General features: G+C 56.1%; 1 protein-coding gene across 1 annotated transcript in view; it reads left to right on the top strand.

Annotated features, from left to right (window-relative positions):
• Nucleotides 1-3813: 3813 nt before the first annotated feature.
• Nucleotides 3814-16134, top strand: part of LOC134432889 (zinc finger protein 160-like) — an 88268-nt gene continuing 75947 nt past the window's right edge. Inside the window, exon 1 of the mRNA XM_063181762.1 lies at nucleotides 3814-3821. Within this exon, the coding sequence (XP_063037832.1) occupies nucleotides 3814-3821 (8 nt within the window). The remainder of the gene's footprint in view (nucleotides 3822-16134) is intronic.

Raw genomic sequence — 16134 nt, 5'->3', positions numbered from 1 at the left:
CCTCTCAATAATCACAACCCTAGCAAGCAGAAATGAAGATCAAAATGCTTCTGCCTAATTACTGACTTCTGTTGCTGAAAATCCCCTGCATCCTGACCTTTTTTACACCATATTGCCCTACAGTGCCTGCCAGAAGCTCTTCCTTAGCAATGGCACTGTTAGAAGGGTTCTGCTGTTACCTTCTTTGATGCCCAACTCCTCTGTGCCTCCAAAGAAAGAAAACTTGAAGTAACTCGTCTCCTGAGCTGCATCATCCTCAGGCAAAGGTCCCAAATGGTCATCTGGGGCAGAGTCCTGTGCATCCTCTTTGTCCCAGGGTATTTCCTCAGTCTGGTTTGCTCTTTGAAGGTCTTTCAAAGAATAAACCAGAATAGACGGAGGAAATACCGTCTATTCTGGTTTGTTCTTTGAAAGGCCTCTTTCAAATCCGCAGCAATGGTGTAGGAGTTGTCTTCAGACAGTGAGGCAGTGTCTCATCTCTTTCTTCTTTTTTTGGCTTTACTGAAATGAGATTGTTCAAGGATAGCAACACAGCACACGTCCTTTTCGGACACAGCTTCCCTAAGAGCCACCTTGCTCTGAATGTCTCCCTAAGCATATCCAAGCCCATTAAGGAGTGGTTCATTATCAAGGGTAAGCAGTGGGGAAACATCTGAGGTTGAAGTCTAAAGGCCGGAACAAGAGTCCTTTTTAATTAGCCACATCCTTAAGTGACTTTTCACTGAATACACAGTTACACAGAAATCAAGGTATTTAGCCCAGACTTCTTCCTGCCAGTAGAAACATCAAGAGCTAATAGGGTTTGCCCACAGAGCTGCACATCTCAGGGTCCCTGCACTGACCGTTCTCACCTTCACTTCTGGCAAGGAACACACGGCCTAGAAAGAAAAGATGACGGCACTATGTGCTGCTGTTGGAGGTCCCAGTTGAGGTCCGACGTCGCTGGTGGGAGCGGCTGCTCCTGCGGGATGTCCCCGACCATGTCCCCCTACGCCTGGGCCTCTCAGCACTCGCTGCTGTCCTCCTGCTCCTGTCCTGGCGACTCCTGGACCGCACAGTTTGAGTCGAGGCCCGGCGCTGCTGGCGGGAGCGGCTGCGTCTGGGGAATGGCCCTGACCATGTCTCCCTTCGCCTGGGCCTCTCAGCCCTTGTCCCTGTGCCACTGCTGCTGCCGTGGCGACTCCTGGAACGGACAGGTGGACTCTGGGCCCAGCCTTGCTGGCGGGAGCGGCTGCGTCTGGGGGATGGCCCGGACCATGTCTCCCTTCGCCTGGGCCTCTCAGCCCTTGTCCCTGTCCCACTGCTCCTGTCACAGCAGCTCCTGGAGCGGACAGGTGGACTCCGGGCCCAGCCTTGCTGGCTTGAGCGCCTGCGTCTGGGGGATGGCCCTGACCATGTCTCCCTTCGCCTGGGCCTCTCAGTCCTTGGCCCTGTCCCTCTGTTCCTGTCATGGCAACTCCTGGAGCGGACAGGTGGACTCTGGGCACGACCTTGCTGGCGGGAGCACCTGCGTCTGGGGGATGTCCGTGATGGTGTCTCCCTTTGCTTGGGCCTCTCAGCCCTTGTACCTGTCCTACTGTTCCTGTCACGGTGACTCCTGGACCAGACAGGTGGACTCTGGGCGCGACTTTGCCGGCGAGAGGAGCTTCACCTGCGGCTGGGCCCAGCACGTCTGGAATGGACCCTGTCCTCAGGGTCAGGGGACGTGCTGCGTGTTGCCCTTGATCTGCTGATGCTGCTGGTGTCCAGTGAGGAAGATGGCAGCGCCTGCTGCCATGCTGCGTGTTGGGGCCTGCTGTGGCTGCCCATCTCTGGAGATGGAGGTGGGGAAACCAGCACCAATGGCACAGGGCTGTGGGAGCTGGGGCTGATGGCCTCAGATTCTGACCAGCCACGAGCAGATTGTAGTCCTGACTGTCTGGCCGGCCTGGGGCCATTGAGCTCTGTCTCATCCCTGGAGGCTGTAAGGGCAAGCAGGAATGTCAAAGATCACCCAGGCCCCGGCCAAGCCAGGCCAGAGCAGTGCCTCCAGCCCTCCAGCAGTGGATGCTGCGCTCTGCCAAGCCCGGCCTGGACACTGCCCCCAGCCCAGGGACACCGGGGACTTTGACTCATACATGTTCCGAGCCCAGCACAGCTGTCACACTCCCATCTCTGTGTGCTGTTCCTCAGGCCAGAGCAGCGCCTGTGGGTGCCCTCAGCAGCACAGGAGGAGCACAGGAGCAATTGCCAGGGCCTGGGGAGGCAAACAAGCTCATAGCACTGAGAACAAAAAGTGTACCAGCACGTGGTTGTCTAGCCAAGCGCTTCTGCTTCTTCCTGCTTTGAGCCCTTGTCGAGACACAGGTTCCCTGCAGAGCCCCAGGTGCAGCTTCCCAACTTACCCCTGTTCCTCTGCCTCCTCCCTGCCCCCAGGGTAAAGGCAATCCCTGGCATTGCATTGGCCGTGCCTCACTCCTAGATCTGCGAAGGCATCGTTGTCCTCCCACGTTGGCTGTCTGATGGAGAAAGGAAGAGATGATGAATTTCTGCTGCTCTCCCTCACGGAGGTCCAGGGTGTCCCAGCTCTTTCTCCAGCGCTTTTCCAAGTTGGGGGTGAAGCTGAAGCCCAGACTCACAGGACAGGGCAGGGCCAGGGCTCCTGGGGCAGGGCCTGGCACAGCACAGCACTTGCACCCTCCTGGCTGGTGGGCCAGGCAGAAGGACACCAACCTGAAGGGGACTCGGATCCCCAAGATGAACATTTCAACAGGGAATTCCCCACTGTCTCTGCACAGGGGGCACTGGAAATAGAAAGCACCAGCGCGCAAGGCCTGTCCCTGCAGGGCAAACACAGGCAGGGTGAGCGAGGCCCTGCTGCTGCTGCTGCTGCTGCTGAGCACCTGCTGTGCCCCAGGGCTCAGGGGAGGGCTCCTACCTGGATGCAGTCCCTGTGGAACCAGGCCTTTTTGCACGCTGGGCACACCAATGTTGTGAAGGTCTTTCTGTCCTCCACAGGTTCCATGCAGATGGGGCAAACGGTGTCCGGCTCAGGAGTCGCATCCACCTCCTGCTCTGGACGGTGCTCAGGGCAGAAAGAGCTGGGGGCAAAGGGATGGGGAAAGTGAGAAATGCTGGATCATTCCCCAGGGGTGGCCATAAAGAGAGATGAGGTACCTGAACGGAGTAACGTATAGATTGACACAGCCGCCCTCCTTGGTACAGGGCAAGTGGAACCATCTGTCACAGTTCTCCCTGCAGCACATGATGGTTGCCCCGCTCTGGCCGCAGACGCAGCAGCGCTGGAAAGAGCCAAGCAGCTGCATCAGCAGCAGCAGCAGCAGCAGCAGCCTCGAGGCCTCCCCAGGCAGCCCCAGGGCTAAGGGCAGGGCGCAGGACGTGGCCGCTGCCGGCTCCCAGCCCACAGAGCCGCCAGCTGGAGGAGGGAGGCTGCTGTGCCAGGGCCTCTGTGCCAGAGCTGCTGGGAGCCAGACTTTGTCCCGACTGTTGGGCCGGCCTTTCTTTCCTGCAGTCTGGGCTAAGCTCTGGCAAACCTCGCCAGGCACAAATCTCCCTGCTCTTGTCAGGCTCTCACCTTCTGTGCCGCCCGCCGCACTGCAATTAGGAGATCTCGAGGGAGAAAGTCCATGAGTCCCCCGCGGTCCGTCTCTTGCCGAAATAGTAGAGTGGCGAAGAACTACAGCCAAGGGGAGAAGCTGATGAGGAGGGGGCGGGAGGAGCTGCCCATTGCAAAGGTGGAGGGAGCGCCCGGAGCCACTCACCATGCAGAACACGTGGGCACAGAGCCCACCCTTCTGCAGTTTATCACCGCACATGACCGGGTCAGCCTCGGCACGGCGACACAGCATGCAGGCTGCAGGGGACAGAGCCAATGGCACTGGGCATGAGCAGCTGTGCGGGGCTCTGAGCCTGCAGCAGCATCGGCCCCAAGGCTGCTCTGTCCCTGCCTGGCTGATGGGCAGCGCTGGAGGCCTTGCAGAGCGGGGGCCAATGCGGGCACGGCTGTCCCAGGAGCTGCCCCCTGGCCCAGCTGGGCCCCACTTGGGCAGGAAGGAGGCTCCCAGCCCTGGCATGGCCGAGCAGCTCCTGCCTCCCCCTGCCTCTGTTCTGATCCCCACGCTGCCTGCTACCACAAGAGCCCCTGGGCCAAGCTATCAGAGAGCTGCTTTGCCTTCACCTGGCTCCCTGGCACCAGGACCCTCCTGCTTTCTGTCAGACATGGCGGCTGTCTACGCTGAGTCTATCTCCTCGAGGGACGTGGTCACTTCGAGGTGCTGTTCCTCTCTGTCTATGGGAGAAAGAAGGGGGGGGGGGGAGTTTGCAGAACAGGCCCAGAACCACGAGGCTCTACTCCCTGCTCAGCCCTGCGTGAGCCCTGCTCCTGTCTGTTTCTCCTCCCGTCGTCGCCTTGAGTAACACTGCAGTGTCCTCTGGCTGTTCCTCTGCTGATTCTGTGATTTTGGGAAGGGAGAGGCAGGTGAGCCTGCAGCACAGGCCCAGAGCCCCGAGGTGTGGGGCCCCTCTGGTCCCTGGGCAGCCACATCCCCGCCCTACCTTCTCCTCCCGTTGTCAGGTCGCACTGACACTCGGCTTGAGCCCCGCGTTCCCTTTTGTGGCCTTGGTGGCACAGGTCACAATGGCCACTCTGACATCAGCACCGTGTACCCAAAATCGGGGCAGCCATGGCCCCAGGTCCCTGGCAACCACTTGTGGCGGCCCCCTTGGGCACCGAGCTTCTAAAATGGTCCGAGCGTTTGCTCAGGGTGGAAGCAGGGCCAGGACTCCTGCAGCAAGTGCAGGGTCAAATGCCAGGCCCTGGGGCAGCCATCCAGGGTGGCACTGTAGGCAGGGAGGTGCTGTTCAGGCACTGCCACACTAGGGCTCCGGCCCCGGCCAAGGGAAATTTCTGCTCCTGCCCCTGGCAGGCGGTGGCCCAGAGAGCCCGTGCGGAGTCAGCTGCACTACAGGGATTCAAACCCTGTTCTAGGTGAACTGATGTTTTCATCAAGACCTGTCTGCAGAAAACTAAGATGAACCTGATTTGATGCTGCTGCTGATCACCATTGGGTACAGGAGATAAACCTGGACACCACCACAGCTGCCTCCGTTATCCTGCCATCATATGAACTAACAACTTTGACTTTCCATATAAATGGAAAAATTAGTATTAAGCTTCTGAGAAGCGTCATCTTTTATACTGACTCAGCAGAAAGACAGAAAATTCACTGAGAATTTTCTGTGTACATTTGACAGGAGAGCTTGCAACTGTCCTCAACTCAAGTCAAATACAGGAGGATGCTTTTCCTACATTATAGGAACTTTGCCAGTTTGGTCCATGCTTTCCTACTAGAAAATACATTGGAAAAAATTAGGAAGAGAAGCACAAACAATTCTTGTCAATTTTTCTCTTTCGTGTCTTTGCAAACATGCTCCTGGAAATGCAGATCCATGACTTCTGGAACAATCAGTGGCATCTCTGGGAAGCAGGGCAGGGACTGACAGGCAAGGACACACTGCACCTGCCTGATGCTGGGGCAGCAGGAGTTTGCCCATTTTCCTGTCTCCATGGGAGAGCCACCTTGGCTGGGAAACGATCCCTTCACTGGTCTAGGAGGGAGGCACAGCCAGTGCAATGCCAGGGAGCGCCTTTACCCTGGTGGCAGGGAGGAGGCAGAGGAAGAGGGGGGAAGTTAGGAAGCTGCACCCGGGGCTCTGCAGGGCTCCCGGCTAGGTCTCGAAGCACAAGGAGCCAGAAGAGCTTGGCCGGACAATCCCGAGCTCTGGACACCTTGTCCTCAGCACCGGGAACCCGTTTGCTTCTCCAGGCCCTGGGCACTGCTCCCGTGCTGCTCATGCAATTACACACAGACACAGAGCTACCTGCTCTGTCTCAACCCTCTTCAGCACTGAACAGCACAACACAGTAACATGTTCTCTTCAGTACATGGTCTAATTATTAATAGTCCTGCAAAGACTCACATTCAAAGCACACACAAAAACCCCAAACCCTGGTACAAACCTTGCATCAACACAAAATGCATGTTGCTGTTCAGAAACACAGGGCAGCACTTTTGGCCAATGCTTTTTCCTATAAGATCTTTCAAAGGATTGCAAAAGTGACATTGTTTGGCAACTTCTTCAAGGAACAGACAGGAGAGGCTTCTGAGTTTTTAAAGATTTATTGGTTTGCTTTCACTTTCCTTTTGGCATCCTTACACTTCACCCAGCATTCCAGAAAATCGTGAAAATCCAAAATAATATCAGGGGAAGTTTCTGAATTCATTCATGTTTCTCCCAAAGACTTTCTTGACATACATACAAGTGACTGGTCCTATGACATACAGAGACGCAGTGGTTTCCCTGACTGGACATTACAAGACAACGTTATAGACTCCACTATACTAAAACACTTCTGTTGCCTGGTAATTACAAAGCCTGAAGCTCTTCTAGAGGCTTTTCCCAGTGCAACTTCATTAGGTTCCTCTCTGCCCAACTCTCGAGCCTCTCCAGGTCTCACTGAAGGGCAGCAGAGCCTTGTGGTGCCTCAGGCCCTGCTCCCAATTCTGTCCCATCAGCAAACACTGAGGGAACACTCTGTCCCTTCTGCCAGGTCACTGGGGAATAAGGCAAACAAGGCTGGGCCCAGCACGGTGCCCTGAGCTCACAGCTACCTGAGTTTGGAGCTCCCCTGTCCACTTCTCTGCCCCACTGTCCCTGAGCTGCCTCAGGGGCCTGTTATGGGAGGCAGGGACAAAGCCTTGCTGAAGTCCCAGCTGGCAACAACCACTGCTCTCCCCTCACAAGCCCAGCCAGTCACTGCAGCACAGGTGGCTATGGGATTGGTCAAGCATGGTTTCCATTCCTGTTATTCCACAGGCTTAGAGATGGCATCCAAGAGGAGCTGTTCTGTCACCTTTCTGGGGATGGAGCTGAGGCTGATGGCCCTGCAGTTTCCTGGCTCTTTCTTGGTGCCCTTTTGCAAGACTGCAGTGATGTTGGCTTTCCTCCACTGCTCATGCCTCTCTCCAGGGCTGTCTCCTTCCCTGACCTGCTGGCAGAGCACCCTGTGCCAGAGGCAGGAGCAGAGATTTCCCTTGGCCCCAAAAGGGAACACTGGGCTCAGGCCGAGTGTCAGTGCGACCTGACAACGGGAGGAGAAGGCATGAAGGAGCAGAGCTCACACAGGGCTGAGCAGGCAGTAGAGCCCTCGTGGCTCTGGGCTTGCTCTGCAAGCTCCTTGGCCTCTACTTTCTCCACAGAGAGAGAGGAACAGCACCTCAAAGCGACCAGGAAACCCGGCCATGGAGCGAGGCTGGGGCTGTGACACCTCAGGGAAACCGGACACGGAGCGGGACTGGGGCTGTCAGCCCTCAGGGAAACTGGCAATGGAGCGGGGCTGGGGCTGAGATACCTCAGGGAAACTGGCCATGGAGTGGGGCTGGGGCTGTGACACCTCAGGAAACCGGCCATGGAGTGGGACTGGGACTGTGACACCTCAGGGAACCAGCCATGGAGCGGGACTGGGGCTGTCAGCCCTCAGGGAAACCGGCCATGGAGTGGGACTGGGGCTGTGACACCTCAGGAAACCAGCCATGGAGCGAGACTGGGACTGCCAGCCCTCAGGAAACCGGCCATGGAGCGAGACTGGGACTGCCAGCCCTCAGGGAAACTGGCCATGGAGCGAGGCTGGGGCTGTGACACCTCAGGGAAACCGGCCATGGAGTGGGACTGGGGCTGTGACACCTCAGGGAAAGCGGCCATGGAGCGAGGCTGGGGCTGTGACACCTCAGGAAACTGGCCATGGAGCGAGACTGGGACTGTGACACCTCAGGAAACCGGCCATGGAGCGGGACTGGGGCTGTCAGCCCTCAGGAAACCCGGCCATGGAGCGGGACTGGGGCTGTCAGCCCTCAGGGAAACCGGCCATGGAGTGGGGCTGGGGCTGTGACACCTCAGGAAACCGGCCATGGAGCGAGACTGGGACTGCCAGCCCTCAGGAAACCCGGCCATGGGGCTGGGGCTGCAGCTGTGACACCTCAGGGAAAGCAGCCATGGGTGTGGCTTGGCCTTTGACACCTCAGGGAACTCACCATGGCAGCCACCTCCAGGGGTTTTGAAGTACTTGTTTCTTGGTTTAATGCCCTTCCAAGATCAATTTTCCTGATCCTTATCCATGTTTTGGACAAGTATTGCCTCCTGAACAGGCCACCTCCTGGATGTGCAATGATTCCATCTGATCCAGCTGTGCCTCTTCCTTTCTCAAGGGATGGACAGAGGGGCTCTATTGAAGGTGGCATTTCCTGCAGGAAGGGAGGCGATGCCAGACACAGCCACAGGAGGTAGTTGCTCTGCTTCTGGGCCTGAGCCCTGCTGAGGCTTGAGCTGCCCTCTCTGCTGCTTGGCACTGCGGGCACAGCCCGGATAAGATGGGCACAGCCCAGAGGAATTGTCCCGAGCAGGCTCAGGGCACTCGGGTACTGAGCTGTCCTGCTGGGCTCCCTCCGTGGGAGACATGTCCCGAAACCTGGGAGCGGCTGCACAGGGTGCCCGTGGTGGGGAAAGGGCAGAGGGGGAGAGCAAGGCTCCAGTGTGTCCTGAGAGGGCCTGGCTATGTGCCCGTGGGCTGTGGGAGCTGTTCCATGGGCAGGTGGGCAAGCAGGAGGGAGGGACGGAGGTTGGGAGCGACAGCTGTGGCACTGCAGATTTCCCCAAGCATTTAGTGAGGGTTTCCTGTGTGGCAGGGAGAGAGCCCCAGGGCCCTGGGCTGCTCCAGCTGCCCCTCCAGGCATGTTGCACAGGACCTGCAAAGAGCGTACAGAGTGACCAGGAGCCACAGGCTCCCACACCCTTACCCCACCCCCTTGCAGTCCCCAATTCCCCAAGGGAGAAGGGGATCCCAACACACCATGGAAATGGTTCTGTAGCATCTGTGATCCCTCCTCGACTGGAATCATGACTTGGATTACTTGGAAATGCTGGTGAATGGTGCTTTGAAGACCTTGTCAGATGTTGGAGGCATGTTCTTAATGTACCTTTCCTGACAGAATAATCTGTGTCAGTATGCCAAGAGCTTACCATGAGCCAGTTCCCTTAAATTTCACTGAAGGTAGATCAGTTCTGGAAACCTTACCCTGCTCCCTTCTGGAGCCCTGAGGGATCCCACAGGATCACTGTCAGTGGGAGGAAGGGGCATTTAGCTGTCCATCCTCCTCCCGTGTGCAATGGCACTGTGTCCTTCTGTGTGCTCTGTGCAGCCACAGAGAAGAGCAGAGAGGGAAGGGGCTGGGCCCAGGGCTGTGCCTGGGGGCTGAGCCTTTCTCAGCTCCTTTGCAGCCCCCAGGGAGCCCGAGCTGCTTCTGCTGCCACTGCTAAGCCCTGGCCCTGCCTGGGGCTGGGTTTCAAGCTGCTGGCTGCTCCAGGGAGTCCTTTCTGCCCCGACTGCCCCACAAGGGGCTCCTTCCATCCCAGTATGGGGCCACTGCAGGCACGAGGTCCCCCTGGCCCTGCTCCTGAGTGGAAGGCAGAGCCAAGGGAGTGCCTTGGAGGGCACCAATCACCCAGATGCCCTCACTGCCACTCGGGCCTGAAGGAGAATCTTCAGCAGTGCCATTGGAGCTGTTGTGTCCTGCCTTTCTTTGCAGCTGAGCCTGTTGCTAAAGGTGATCTGGCTTCCCAGCCCACGTTCAGCATTGAGCCTCTGGGAGATGGTGAGGGTACGCCAAGGCCTTTCCCCTGTGAGACCTGCCAGCTCAGAGCCCAAAGCTCGGCCAGGGGGGCATCGCTGCAGGTGCCAGGACAGAGCCATGCATGTGTGTGCCCTCACCCTGCACGATCCACTCACAACTTCTGCTCAGCACTGGCAGGTGTTTGAAGGACGGTGGGCCATGGCCCAGCTGAAAAAGCCCAGATGATTTGTTGATTTTATCCGATTTTGCATAAGCATGACGTTCTGAACATGCCATTAAAGAAATGGAGAATTTCTCCATCTTTTAAGGTGTACTTTTTGTTTCTCAAGTGATGGGCCAAAAGTTAGGACAGAAGGAGGTGTTTCCCCAACAAAGCAGAGGCCGATTGGCAGCCCCTGCTGCAGGAAGGAAGTCCAAGCCAAACACAGGCATGGGCACAGGCACAGAAGGTAATTGCTGTGCCAGGCTCAGCAGGGCTCAGCCATTGGCAGAGCTGTGTGGCTGCAGCTCTTCTTCTTCTACCAGGGCCTCCCTTGCACAGCCCGGCAAAGCTGGAGGTGCCTTTGGAGCTCGTTCACAGCCCTGGGAAAAGGGGACTCGTGCACCAACGTCCCTCCCGCTGCAGCTGCTCTGGAGCTGGCCCTGAGTGCCCAGAGGCCCAAGGCACAGGAGCAGCCCCGAGCGGGAGCCCTGCCGCGAGCCCAGGGCCAGAGCCAGCCTTGGCTCCCGACTGGGCAGGGGCTGCACTGGGTCCTGACAGGGCCTGACTCTGTGCCCTGGGGCGGGGGGAGCTGTCACGGGGCAGGGAGGGCCAGGGCTGGCAGGGGCTGCTCAGGGATGGGTGTGGCCCGTGTCCCTCCAAGCAGCGACTGCCCAAAAAGCTGCGCTGCCCCCGGGCTCTCCTCTCGGCCTGCTGGGCTTTGTTGGGTGGCACAGCCTGTGCCACGGGGTGGCAAGGTCCCTGCAGGCCCCAGCTCTGGGGGAAACGGAGAATGTCCTGCCCGCATCCACCGTGCTGCCAGCTCAGCAGTGCAGCACAGCACGGGCTGACGATCCCCATCGCTCCCACAGGTGCAGCTGGAACCACAGCACATGTTCCTGATTCCCAGAAGGGCCTTGGAAGGGGTTTCTGTCAGGGAACAGGCTTCTGGCTAGGGTTACTGGCAGGCCTGCTTGTCTTGGAGCTGATCTTCATCTTATGCTCTGTCCGAAGTTGGACTTGCTGGAAGAGAAAAGGGTGAGTGTTTAGTTCACCTTTCCCTCAAAGAGCTTCTTTTGAAAGTCTACGTCAGACAGAAAACATTCCCAGTGAGGTTGCAGTGTAGGGGTGGCCAGTCCTTGATTGTCCAAAGAACTCTGCTGAGGGTTCTGCTGCTGCCCAGAGCTTTCATTGGCCTCCTAAATGCTGGGCCTTGTCCCGGGGCCCCGCTGGGGCTGCAGCCAGTGCTGGCTCCCACTGAGGCTGCCTGGCCAAGAGCAGCCCCAGGGGCACTGGGCAGAGGCAAAGCACGGTGGGGAGGAGAAAGAGCAGGGACGAGATTGCCCTTGAAAGGCAGAGGCGCTCTGGGGCCCGCTCCTGGCCAGGGAGCCTGACCAGAGCCGTGACCTGCGGGCCGGCGCCTTGAGGGACAGCTGTGCAGCTGGGCCAAGCTGTGCCAGCAGCTCCAGCCGTGTTGGGGAGCTTTGCCAGCTCTGGGCCCGGCTGTGCAGGAGGCTCCCTGTGTGCCACTGGCAGCTGGGGCCCCAGCCACCTCTTCTTTCCACAGTTCCACCTCTGGACAGGAGTTTTAAGATGGTGGCTGCATGTCACACCCAAACAGCAGGAGCACCTCCTCCAGCAGTTAGAAGGGCCTGGGCAGCCCTGTCATGAGTTCTGAGAAGAAGACTGCAGAACAGCCATCGACAAGGAAATCTCCTATTCTCCTGGATATCCCACTGCCACCTCCTCTCCCCATGTATATCCCCAAGCTACTTCCATCTCTTTTTTAATCCTCCTCTGTCCTGTCCCGACTTCTTCTATAGACCCCAGGAGCAGCCCAGCACCCTCCTGCCCCTCCTGAGTCCAACATGTCCCTTCCTCTGCCCCTGAGCCCCCTGGGCCTGCCCTCTAAACAACACTGAAGTTATCCCCGCTCTCTGCCAGGCTAGGTGATGGCCCTTTCTTTAGTTGCACTAAAGGGAAGGTGCCGTCACCCCAGTGTTTGGGTGGCAGCAGCAGCAAAGCCCGGCCGGCAGCACCACTGGCTGAGCTCCATGGCCAGGAGCAGCCGTGGATGCCCACGGTGTGGGCAGGCAGGAGCCAGGCAGGGGCTGCTGTGACCAGCGGCGGGGTCCCGAGGGCTGGGGGAGCCCAGTGGGCAGGCAGCAGCATGGGGCTCCCGAGAAAAAGCAAACCCATTTTCTTAATTTTTCACTTTTAGATATTAGAAATTTGTAGAAATATTTCAAAATATTTTTTCTGTAGACAGACACCCCCAAATATTTCTTCCCAATTCCTATAGTACTTAAAGATTTTTTAAAGTAGTTTTAGAATCCAAAAAAATGACCTCATTTTGTCTTCACTTCTCATTTTTAAAAATATTTAGAAATATCTCTTGTGTAGAGAAATCCTCATATGTTTCATTCCTTTTTCCACAACACATCTGTATTTTTGAAACTGGTTTTAGAGGTCTGGAAAATATTTTCCCCTTATACAATAAAAAATAAAATTGCATTTCAGTGGTAATCTTTATTCTAGGAAGAAGTAAGACCCCTTCAGCCAGCCAGCCTGCTGCAGAGGCTCTTTTCCCACAGGAGCTTTGTACCTAGTCACAACCAACATACATAAAACCTTTTCCCAGATATTTCCTGGGATTTTTGACAAGCTCACGTCCTAATCTTCTCAGACAAATTTTGAGCACAGTGGGAATGTCTTCAAATTACCATCTTTGTTTGCTTCTGGTGGAACTCCCTCCGTTCTAGAGCAGGGCCTTCTCTCAGCTTCCTGCTGCGCCCGGGCTCTCCTCTCGGCCTGCTGGGCTTTGTTGGGTGGCACAGCCTGTGCCAAGGGGCAGCAAGGTCCCTGCAGGCCCCAGCTCTGGGGAAATGGAGAACGTCCTGCCCGCATCCACCGTGCTGCCAGCTCAGCAGTGCAGCACAGCACGGGCTGACGCTCCCCATTGCTCCCACAGGTGCAGCTGGAACCACAGCACATGTTCCTGATTCCCAGAAGGGCCTTGGAAGGGGTTTCTGTCAGGGAACAGGCTTCTGGCTACGGTTACTGGCAGGCCTGCTTGTTTTGCAGCTTATCTTCATCTTATGCTCTGTCTGAAGTTGGACTTGCTGGAAGAGAAAAGGGTGAGTGTTTAGTTCATCTTTCCCTCAGACAGCTTCTTTTGAAAGTCTACGTCAGACAGAAAACATTCCCAGTGAGGTTGCAGTGTAGGGGTGGCCAGTCCTTGATTGTCCAAAGAACTCTGCTGAGGGTTCTGCTGCTGCCCAGAGCTTTCATTGGCCTCCTAATTGCTGGGCCCTGTCCTGGGGGGGCCCGCTGGGGCTGCAGCCAGTGCTGGCTCCCACTGAGGCTGCCTGGCCCAGAGCACCCCCAGGGGCACTGGGCAGAGGCAAAGCACGGTGGGGAGGAGAAAGAGCAGGGACGAGATTGCCCTTGAAAGGCAGGGGAAGGGAGAATGTTGCTTATCGGAAGAAGCCCCAAAGAGCGGCTGGAAGGGGTGCTGCCTGATCAAGGACCCCCGAGAAGCGGAGGGAGGGCGTATCGGCTGATGGGGTGTCCCGAGGAGCGGCTGGGGAGAGTGGGGGTGTCCCTTAGTGGGGAGGAGCAGCTGGAGCGCTTGCACGGTCCGGTGGTGGGGAGGCCGGCGGGGCAGTCGGAGTAGGCTCAGCCCGGCCGGTGGGCACGGCTCACACTGCCCGCCCGCAGGACCACGGTGCAGTTCCTGTTGGAGGCGGACCTGCACGGGCTGCTGAAGCTGGACACGCTGATCCCGAATGCGCCGCCTGCGCCATGGCAGCGCAAGGCCAAGGAGAGCGGCCCGGAGCCCAGCCCTGTCGGCGTGTCCCCCATAAAGCCGGCATGTCGCTCCCACAGCCCCAGCAAGACGCCGTCCAAGACACCCGGTGAGCGCCGGCCACCGGCGGCAGAGGTTGAGTGCGGGAGCCTGGCCCAGGCTGCTTGTCCGTAGCCATGGGGCCCTGGGCTCCCTGCCACGCTGCCCTACCGGCTGCTGCTCAGGCAGGAGGAGGTGGGCTGTGCTCCTGACAGCCACCCACCTCCTTGCCAGCATGAGGGGCAGAGCTCTGAGCACTGGGGCTGGCGAGCTGCTGTTCACCCAGCTGAGCCTTGCTGGCACAGCTGGATGCTAGGACAAGTGTGGGCAGGAATGTCAGCTGACAGCTTTACATCCTGTGAGCGTTTTTGTATCTTCCCCTTATCTCTGGACTCTGGAATTGTTGCACTAGACCCAAGGAGTTGCACCACACAGTCCCTAACCAACTTGGTGGCAGGGAGGAAAATATAAGTTAGTTGGGACTGGGTGGCATGAGACCTCAGAGTCCTACTTGTCTGGTGGGTGTGATGTGGAAGAGTGTTGGGTTTGCTCCCGTGAAAGCTCTAATACAGGCTGTTAAATAGCTGTAAGACAATATTTTCATATGTGAATGCAGGTAAATCTGGATCCAAAATTCAAAGCACCCCCACAAAGGCTGGGGGGGATCGCTACATTCCCAAACGCAGCACTATGCAGATGGAGATGGCAAATTTCCTCCTAACCAAAGAGAATGACCCTGCTGAGGATTCCCCTACCAAGAAGGTGAGCATGTTGCTAAGTTACAATTACTTCAATAACTGCTACTCCTTCCTGCCCCTTTACAGAGCAGTGAACAATAGGTTCTATCAAGGGGGCACACGGCACTGACAAGTCCCAGCCATCACTACTTGCAGCTCTGGGCTTCAGGAGCCTAGGATGAGACTGAAGCTGTAGAGACTGCCATGCACTCGAAGCCTATGCTGCTTCTGGTAGCAAAATTTAGCTTTTGACTAACGAGGCTTTAAAATGTAGCAGGCAACAAAAACACAAAGCTGTAAGCCTATGCAAAGTGAAACTGCTGGTGGTAGCTATTCTAGGACAATGTCTCCACAGGGAACACTTCTGGAATGTTTTACACTGTGTTCTGAAATCTGTTTGTGAAGCATTTGGTCGCTTTGTGGCTGTGGCTTTTCCCTCTGGCAATGACACTGAATTTGCCATTGTTTGAAAATGTGAGCAGGACAATGTATGAAAGTCTGAGGAAAACTGCTTTGACCTGCCTCTGTGTGACTGACCCTTGCAGCACAGTCAAACATCTTCAGATTCTAAGAGAAGGGGACTTAGGTGTCTGTTTAAATTGTTGTGTGGGAATTGTTTTAAATGCATTGCACTGAGGGTGATTTGTCTCTGTAGGAGCAACAGAAAGCCTGGGCAGTGAATCTGAATGGTTTTGATGTGGAAGAGGCAAAGATCCTCCACCTCAGCGGAAAACCACAGAATGCTCCAGAAGGTGTGATACAGGCTCCGTGTGAGCTGAATCAGCAGGAGGGATCAGGTCAGGGGAACAGCAACACAGAGGCTCTGTGTGTGGTCACAGGAGAAATCAACTGGTTTCTGAGAGCTGTACAGGCTGGAGTCTCCTTTCTTAAGGTTCCTGAGGTCGAGGGAGGGCATAACAGTTAAAGTGAATTTATTTAGGAGAGTTGCTATGACTGCCAGTTGGTCACCTGTTACAGGGCTTGCAAGGGTCTTCAGGGTGGAGAGAGAGATGAGAATCTTGACCTCATGTTCAGAAGGCTTGATTTAATATTTTATGATATATATTACATTATTACTATACTAAAAGAAATAGAAGGAAAGTTCTCAGAAGCTAGCTAAGCTAAGAATAGGAAAAGAATGAATAAACAAAGGGCTGTTTCTCAGCAGAGGGTGAGACCCAGCTCCGCTGTGAGTGGTCAGTAAATCCAAACATTCACCCAAGACTGATCATGCATCCACCTGTTGCATTCCCCAGCAGCAGATAACCATTGTTTACCTTTTGTTGCTGAGGCCACAGCTTCTCAGAAGGGGGAAAAATCCTAAAGAAAGGATTTTTATGGAAAGATGTCGGTGACAGTTACCGGTACTGCAGGTTCCAAACGTTCATGAAGTCTGTAAGAGCATCAAACCCTCTGCTGTGCACTTTCTAGCTTAAACTGCAACTAAATATAATGGGATTCAAAAACCCAAGTGTTTGTTAAATTTGTTTCCATGAATGAGGAAATTGTAGCTCACCCCTGCTCAGCAGTTCATTCTGCCAGTGATTTTAGTGCACTGCAGGCTTGTGAGTGTTTCTCTTAGGACTTTATTTTCACTCCAAGGGATTCCTAGTTGGGTGAGCAGCACTCAGCTGGGAGGAAACTAACTCAGGTTAACAAACCTGT

Source organism: Melospiza melodia (genome assembly GCF_035770615.1).
Source record: "Melospiza melodia melodia isolate bMelMel2 chromosome 7 unlocalized genomic scaffold, bMelMel2.pri SUPER_7_unloc_1, whole genome shotgun sequence".
Taxonomy (NCBI): Eukaryota; Metazoa; Chordata; class Aves; order Passeriformes; family Passerellidae; genus Melospiza; species Melospiza melodia.
Note: the sequence above shows the minus strand (reverse complement) of the source record. Positions and strands in the feature narration are given on the sequence as shown.